Source organism: Corvus hawaiiensis, chromosome 11 (assembly GCF_020740725.1).
Source record: "Corvus hawaiiensis isolate bCorHaw1 chromosome 11, bCorHaw1.pri.cur, whole genome shotgun sequence".
In the NCBI taxonomy this organism is placed as follows: domain Eukaryota; kingdom Metazoa; phylum Chordata; class Aves; order Passeriformes; family Corvidae; genus Corvus; species Corvus hawaiiensis.
In genome coordinates, this window is record NC_063223.1 from 4280177 (window position 1) to 4288473 (window position 8297).

At 51.2% G+C, this 8297-nt stretch overlaps 1 protein-coding gene across 2 annotated transcripts; it reads right to left on the reverse strand.

Moving 5' to 3' along the window:
- Nucleotides 1–2856: 2856 nt before the first annotated feature.
- LOC125331537 (histone-lysine N-methyltransferase SETMAR) lies at nt 2857–5421 on the reverse strand. 2 transcript variants are annotated; one of them, XM_048315673.1, is made up of 2 exons: nt 5329–5421; nt 2857–4098 (listed from the first exon to the last, which is right to left on the reverse strand). In XM_048315673.1, the coding sequence occupies exons 1-2, from the start codon at nt 5404–5406 to the stop codon at nt 3307–3309; spliced, it is 870 nt and encodes a 289-aa protein (XP_048171630.1). In that variant the 5' UTR covers nt 5407–5421; the 3' UTR covers nt 2857–3306. The 2 variants fall into 2 exon arrangements, with proteins under 2 accessions (XP_048171630.1, XP_048171631.1); XM_048315674.1 differs by lacking the exon at nt 5329–5421 and adding an exon at nt 4830–5318 and having other exon boundaries at nt 2857–4093.
- Nucleotides 5422–8297: the final 2876 nt, after the last annotated feature.

The following is an 8297-nucleotide window of genomic DNA, read 5'->3' on the forward strand; positions in this document are numbered from 1 at the left end:
GAATCAAAGTCATGGAAGTGATGGCAGATGGAACTGTGAGCCCTAAGGCCTAATAGGGTAAATTTCTAAACTGTTTTGTTGAAAATAAAATTCCTCACTGAAAAGGGGAGGAATTTTAGCAAGTAAGAAGGGAAATGGGAATAATTGAAAAAAACCTTGTTTTGGGATCTGAATGTAACAGTGGATTAACAAAAGCCCTGGCACTGATGCTGGTCCTTGCCAGCGTTGTCTTTTCTGTAGAAAACTGGATTTGGCTTTAATGCAAATCCATCACTTGCCAGCTCCTTCTGCACTGGTTTCATGTTGAAAAGATGACACAGGAGAATGCCGGGGCAGCCCTCCACCAAACACCAGCCTCCAGTGGGGTCCAGGTAAGTCCAACAGGCAGAAGAATCTATGCCAGGACACAGCATGATGTGGCACAATATTGAGAGACTGATAATGATTATTGCACTCAGAGTAGAAAGGAGGAGGGAGGATGAGAGGAAACTCAAGAGTCTTTTGAGCTGTTTGATTGGATTCATTGTGGAAGAGCACACTGAGCTGTGAGGGGCAGACTGGGGCTCTGAAACTGCAAGGAGCCTGAAGGGGAAAGTGAACAGAAATTCAGCAGATACAAGAAAGGGTCTATTTTTTTTTTCTAGTTTCTAGATAGGGAATATTTTAGTAGGATTTTGGTCCACTCCCCGAGGCAGCTGCAGTGCCAAGGCATGGTGGAGTATAGTGCACATGCTGTATGGAAAAAAGCCTTTAACAACTGTCAGGGTGGTTTAGAACTCAGTAACTATTACTTTGTTTTTGCAAGGCTTTCAGTGTGGCTGTTTTGAGCAGTCCAACATTGTGTTCCTGTTCTGTGCTGGGAGGTTTGCTCTAAGCAGATAACTGGGATCAGCTCACTTGCCAGGGGCTGCAGCACTAGCGTGGGCTGAGGGATAGGATTGCACGGACAGAGGGCTCAGCTGTAAGGCTGTGATCAAGGACTAGATACTGCTAAAGGTGGTTGGGGCTTTTTTTAATCTACACTTCCTTAGCTACTCAAAATCATGCCAAGTGCATATTCATAACAGGAAGGTAACAAACTGTGCTGTCATCCTGAAAACGAGGAGTGCAGATGCTGTAAACTAATCTTGAAACTTTTCTCAGGAGGGAAAGACGAAGTGGATTGGATCATCTGCTCCCAGCCCTGTGGTCTGAAAGTGGCTGGCATGATGCCTTTTCAGGGAGAAAACCAGGTAAGACTCTACACAAGAGACCTTGCAGTCCAGGCTGTGCTCTGGAATCCTGTGCATTCCAGGATACAGGATCCAGGGAGCTTCTCTCCTATAGCAGCAAGAACCCTCAGGCAAGGAGTAAAGTTAATGGTCGCTCAGCCTGTAAACTAATTCTGACAAGCAGCTGAAACCCTTTGGAAGGTTTCTGCACTGACAGAAATGACACTTAATGATTAACCCTAAGAGGAATCATGTGGTAATGTTTATCTTCATATGAACCCACAGCAGTGTGTAAACCCCAACAGCAGCAGGAAGGCACTTAAATGGGAAAGGCTAAACTGCATCTTATCAAGGAAGCAAAGGTAAACACCAAGTAGGATTTTGTTTAGCAAATAGCAAAATGTCCTTTATCCCTGGTCAGTTATCAGGTTAATCACAGAGAGGTTTGGGTTGTAAGGGACCTTAAAGCTCATCTTGTTCCAAAAGCCCTCCCCACAGCAGGAGACCTTCAGTTTGCTCAGAGCTGCATCCTTGAGTCAATCTGATCATATTTCAATAGGAAAGTAAATCTCCCAATGAATATTGAAATACTGATAATCATTTCTGCTCTTTTAGAGTAGAGAGGATTACAGAGAGCTCCCAGTTTTTAGCTGTTTGCCTGGATTCCTTGTGAAAGAGCACACTGAGCTGGGAGTGACAGCTCAGTCCTTCAGTGGCACCAATTTTTCAGGTCCAAATCAAAGTTGTCTTTAATTTAAAAATGAAGTTACTGATAGCCTCCAGAACAGCTGATCCCCACGAGATGTACTCCCTTGTGTGTGTTATGTCAAAGGGTATGGAAACAGGTAAAGATCAAACTGTCCAGAGCAAATAACTGAGGGTTTGTGCTGCTGATGGCACAATGTGACATGAATAAAAAGCTGCATTGCAGTTTATCCATCTTAAATATCAAAACCAGCCTGTGTGAAGCTGCCTTAATTTGGTCTTTGCAGCAGGGAAGTGAAGGAACGTGCAGTTACAGAATGTGCCCATCTGGCAGTGCATCCCTGGTGGAAGGAGGTGCTCAGAAAAGCCCTGCACAGCTGTTAGAGCTGGACAAGGACAATGCAAAGAAGATGCAAGGACTTTCTCCCTGTGCTGGGAAAGGCCAGGCCTTGCTTAATGCTGCCTGGCCCTGGAGTAGTGAAAACATGGATCAGTTAGCAGCTGAAAGAACCCTTGTGCATCTGTCAGCTGTTCAACACAAAAACACAAATCTGTTGTTGTTCAGATGTACTTCTGTATTTCTACTTTCAGTCAACTGTCAGCATCACCCTGCTCCATGCTGCAGGGGCTGGATTTGCTTCCTGAGCATGTACTGACAGTGCTGGGGAGTAACAGATGTGCTGCTTGCTGTGATTGCAGAGATCTGATCAGAGCAGCCTCGAGGCTGAGGTGATTAAAAAGATGGGATGTTGTGCTCCTCAGAGACTGCAGTCCTGCACCACTTCCACAAAGCTAAATGGGAGTGAAACAGCCAGTCAGTCACAGTCTGCTGTGGGCATGCAGCAACATGGGACACACAAAGTATTAAAGCTACTCTTTCCTTTTACATCAATAATAAGTAGTTACTATGCTTTGTGGAAGAAAAAAAAATTACAGCAAGTAATTTGAAAACAATAATTTAATGGATTTTAAGAAACCTAATGCCTTCCTTGCAAGTGTCATGATTCATGGTGTCATTTTCTTGTGCCATTGTCAGTGACTTTTCTTGCTGTTATCACATGCCCTGTCCATGTACAAGTGCTAAAGGTACAAATTCTTTCTGAAGGGTACAAACCAAGAGAGCTGCTTTAACATACAGCAAGCTGTCAGAGGACAAGAAGACAAAAACACCAGGCCTGGCCTAGTCCCTGATTTTGGAACATCCTGAAGCTCCATAATCCCTTGTACTATGCACCTTGGAAAGTCCTTGAAAAGGTTTTTCCATGAAATTCTTGAAACCTTGTCTCTTTGCTGCTACTCAAACCCACATGTGCTTCCTTGTTGAACACAAAGAGTTTTATTTAACTACTAGAGGAAATAATACTTTTTAGGTGTGTTTAAGGCTGAAAGGCTATGGAGAACTCGCTGGTGTGGAAAAGAGGGAGCTGTCCCAAGGCAAGAAGGAAGCACACGTGTGGGAACCACAGTAGCAAGGTTTTCTCAGCCTGTTCTCTTCCTCCAGGGGTTTGTGTTCTCTGCTAGTTCCTGGTAAATTATGGAATCTTCCAGAGTAATCATATGAAAGTTCCTCTCCAGCAGAAATATCAGCGGCTGCAAAAAGCGCCAGTCTGGGCACCATGGAGTCAACTCTCACTGGCACCATAAACAGATTGGGTTCACAGGAGTGGTTCAGGAACCTGCCCACGTTCCCGATGTGGGTGGGATCCACAAAGGTCTCCATGACCCGCCCGTCGTGCAGGTGCTCCCTCACTGCTATGATGTAGTTTGGGTCCTGTGCTGTCTGGGCCTGGATTCTTCTGTGAGCCTCAGCAAAGCCCAGAACCTCCCCAGCATACTCACACACAAACCTGCCCCTGGGGACGGGCTCCAGCGCGCGCACTCCCCAGCCCTTCCTCTCCGTGCGGAACACCTGCAGCCGCAGCTGCAGCCCCCGCTGCACCAGCCTGTTCTGGCACCCGTCCCCACACTGGCACAGGCTGTTGCACTCAAACACAGGCCTGGAGAAGTGCTGCTCGTGCTGCTCTGGCAGCCTGAGGCACAGGCTGCTGCTGTAGTTCTCCCCGCGGCACAGACAGGGGCACTCGGGAGCCACGCAGGAGCTGCTGCGGCACGAACAGCCCGGGAAGGTGATTTCAGTGGGGTCGATCTCTCCGTCTGCTCCGGCCACGCTGTCGGGGCTGTACTGCAGAGAGAACAGAGGTCAAAGCCTTGGTATTGTCAGTGCTCAAAACCAGAGCTTTTAAAGTTTGTGTCTGCCCATGACTGATCCCAAAACTCAAATCATGAATGCTTCATTTTTCTGTAAACTTCCAACTCAAACTTGTCTGAAGTGTTTAAAAGAACACAAATCAGGTATTTCATACAGACCAAAAAAAACTGATAGTCTTGTTAGTGTCTGAATTTCTCAAAATAGCCCCCCAGACACAAAAAATGCTTGGCAGAAAAAAATCAGCTCATTAGCTCTACTATGTATGGCTTTCATTTATAGAGATACCAAAGATATTTATTTATGGATATATTTATTTGCAGAATTTTCAAGGTATTGTTAAAGTAATCTCCCCAGACTTCAAAATTCTCAGTAAATTACTCCTGAGGTTAATCTATAGCTATTCTAAGCCACAGAATTTCAAATACACATTTATGTTAAAAATGACAATTCAAGTTGCATCCAAACTTCCTCCTAGCTCCGCTAGAAAATCAGGTTCTCAAAATTACACTGATGCCCCCAGCAGGTGAATGGTTTTAGAACCACGGACTATTACAAAACAAAACCTGATAGAAACTGCAACATTTGAAAACCAAGATATAAAAACAGCCTCGGGTATATTTTCATTCCCTTCTCAGCATTCAGCTTTATTTAGAAGCCGGAAGGATGTGCTATCACTAAATATTACATTTCACAGCAGCTTGTACCTGGCAAGTTCTGGGTGTTGTGAAAGATGACAGTGCATTCGCAAGTTTCTTTTTTTATAAACATCAGCTTCTCAGTCACTCGGCTTTACTCAAAACCCAGTTTAATGTTCCTCAACGACCACAACCTTTCCCATTTCGGTAAAATACGAGCACACCACGTAATTCCGGGATATTTGGGTCTATAGGGGTCACATCTTTATTTTTTCCCCAGGCTTTTTGGAAGCTTTTTCAATGTGTTTTGTAAAGACTAATACCACTGAAGAAAATTCCTAGGCATCCTGGAGTGACAGGGCAAGGGGGAACGGACCCAAACTAAAAGAGAGCAGGTTTACATTAGATATTAGGGAGAAATTCTTCCCTGCGAGGATGGGGAGGCCCTGGCACAGGCTGCCCGGAGAAGCTGTGGCTGCCCCATGGCTGGCGGTGCCCAAGGCCCGGTCGGACGGGCCTGCAGTGGAAAGTGTCCGTGCTCCCCTCTCCTCCCCGGTCTCCCCGGTACCTGGAAGGCCGGCGGGGCCTCCCCGGGCGGCCACAGCGCCACGGCCACGGGCTCGCTGCCGCCGCTCAGCTCCGCCATGCCTGGGCCCGCCCCCCGCGCCGCGGCCCTGCGCCCATTGGCTGCGCGGGGCCGGCGCCGCTCGCTGATTGGGCGGGGGCAGTGACTGACAGCGCCGCGAGGGGGCGGGCGCTACGTTGCGCGAGCCCTCCCTCAGCGGGGCGGGCGCTCTGAGAGACCCCTCCCGCTCCTCCCCGGCCCCTCCCGGCCCCTCCCGCTCCTCCCCGGCCCCTCCCGGCCCCTCCCGGCCCCTCCCGCTCCTCCCCGGCCCCTCCCGGCCCCTCCCGGCCCCTCCCCGGCCCCTCCCGCTCCTCCCCGGCCCCTCCCGCTCCTCCCGCTCCTCCCCGGCCCCTCCCGCTCCTCCCCGGCCCCTCCCGGCCCCTCCCGCTCCTCCCCGGCCCCTCCCGCTCCTCCCCGGCCCCTCCCGGCCCCTCCCGGCCCCTCCCGCTCCTCCCCGGCCCCTCCCGGCCCCTCCCGGCCCCTCCCCGGCCCCTCCCGCTCCTCCCCGGCCCCTCCCGCTCCTCCCGCTCCTCCCCGGCCCCTCCCGCTCCTCCCCGGCCTCTCCCCGGCCCCTCCCGCTCCTCCCCGGCCCCTCCCGGCCCCTCCCCGGCTCCTCCCGCTCCTCCCCGCTCCCTCCCCAGCCCCTCCCCTGCCCCTCCCCGGTCCCTCCCCGGCCCCTCCCCTGCCCCTCCCCGGCCCCTCCCCGGCCTCTCCCCGGCCCCTCCCGGCCCCTCCCCGGCCCCTCCCGGCCCCTCCCCGGCCCCTCCCCGGCCCCTACCGGTCCCTCCCCGGCCTCTCCCCGGTCCCTCCCCGGCCCCTCCCCGGCCTCTCCCCGGTCCCTCCCCGGCCTCTCCCCGGTCCCTCCCCGGCCTCCCCCCGGTCCCTCCCCGGCCCCTACCGGTCCCTCCCCGCTCCTCCCCGGCCCCTCCCCGCTCCCTCTCCCTCTCCGCTCCCGCCCGGGTCCTCCCCGGCTCCGCCCCGGCCCCGCTCCCGCTCTGCTCTGGGGATGCGGCTGCCCTTGGCAGGTTATGGGGGAATGCGGTGTGACCGCCTCGAGTCCCTCCCTCCCTACCCGGGGCTGCTCCTCCCAATCCCGGTGCGGTTTCATGCGATGTGTGAAGTGCTCGCACCAGCTGTCAGTATTAATCGCAAACCACGGAGTTGTTTTAATTCTTCACGTGGCTGTCAATCCTTGCTTGTTTTGAAGGTATTCGGGTTTGCTTTTGTTTCTCTTTTTTTTTTTTTTTTTGTTAAACAAATTAATGTTTGATGATGCAGATGGGAACCTGAGCCCTCAGGCAGGGGAAGCAGCACCACACGCTCCTGTCCTGGGGATGGGAAAAGCCATGGCCATGGCTTTTGGCAGGACATAATCCAGCCAAATCAGTGTTCTGGATGATGGGAGACACAAATCCATGGAAACAAGTTCTGGCTTGGGATCACAGACCAGTTTGGGTTCGAAGGGACATTCAAGCCCATCCCGTGTCCCCCCTGCCATGGGGACACTTTCCACTGTCCCAGGTTGCTCCACGCCCCAATGTCCAGCCTGGCCTTGGGACACTGCCAGGGATCCAGGGGCAGCCCCAGCTGCTCTGGGCACCCTGTGCCAGGGCCTCCCTGCCCTCAAAGCCAAGAATTTATTCCCAGTCTCTCATCTAAACCTGGCTCAGGGAGGTCCTGCCAGTGCAATGTATGACGTTCTTCTACAGCATCTAATGCGATCTCCTTCTGAGCTGGAAACTGCCCCGTGTCTTGGGAAAACAAAGTCAGGCTTGTGTTCCCATCCTGGGGGTTGCATTAGCTTTTGTATTGACCCCCTGGCTCAGGTGTTTTGGGTTTGTGGTTAAGGAAACTGTTAGCATCATTTCACCTGCTTTGCATGCACCATGTGTTTCAATTTGGAAGTCAATTAGCACACCCATAAATAAGCCCCCCCTCAGAGCTGGGAGTTAGACGTTTTTGGAGTGTGCTTTGTGCTCTTTTAAGATGGTGTTGCTTGTGTCTCTTTTTCTTTGGGATGGTTACTGATGTGGCTTTTCTGATTCCTCCTTCTGCAACGTTTAGGAAATAGAAAGAGTTGCTGCCTCTTTTGTTCTCTTTCTCCTGCCTGGGAAAAGGAGCTGAGCAATAGCAGGAGAGCTGCAGGTGAGTTTGGAGAGCGTAATCTGTATTTATGGGGGATAATGCAGATAGAGAATTGATGGGAAAATATTGAGAGTATTGTTTATTGGATAATTGAAAGGGTTGTTTATTGTACTGAGGTGTAAGAGAAGGGGAGGTATGGAAGAGGCACTTCTGGAGGTCAGTGTCTCCTAGTATCTGGCCTGTGTAATTTTAGGGAAGACTTTCGTCAATTTAAACTTGTAGCATCAGTGCTTCATAACTGTTATAAACGTATATTGTAATATTAGCTTCTCGCAAGTATTAAGGTAGATATTATATAATGTTAGAAATGCTTTTGCTGTGTGGATGTAGTTTTCTTTCTTTTTCCAAGAATGTTAGCAAGTGTGAGCAGGTAAGAGAACCTCCAAGCGAACACAGGATGAGGCCCGAGGAGCTGCTGATCAACGCTTTGTCCAGAGAACAAAAGGGCCCAAAGGCTGCTCCGCCCGGAGAACGGGCGGCCAGGAGAGTCCGGAGCCGCTATCACCGCTCTGCCCGGGGGGCAAAGAGGCCCAAAGCTGCAATCAGCCCTGACTGTCTGGAGAACTGAGAGATCCACCCTACCATCGACTCTCACCTAGCGGGCCCAACCCCAAGAATCAAAAGAAATAAAACCGCAAAGCAGAAGAATATGCATGCTCTAAAAAGGCGGGACCAGGGAGTGGCCATGCAGAACAGCTCCGGGAATAGTTTGAATATGCATAGAAAACAGACAGTTAAAAATGGTATAAAAAGGACTAACCTCGAGC

What these genes read in the sequence shown, in the direction of transcription:
- LOC125331537 (XM_048315673.1), bottom strand. Translation starts at nt 5,406, where the DNA reads ATGGCGGAGCTGAGCGGCGGCAGCGAGCCCGTGGCCGTGGCGCTGTGG. An exon ending in AGGCCCCGCCGGCCTTCCAG is followed by an intron (nt 4,099 to 5,328) that starts GTACCGGGGAGA and finishes TTCTCTCTGCAG; the next exon opens with TACAGCCCCGACAGCGTGGC.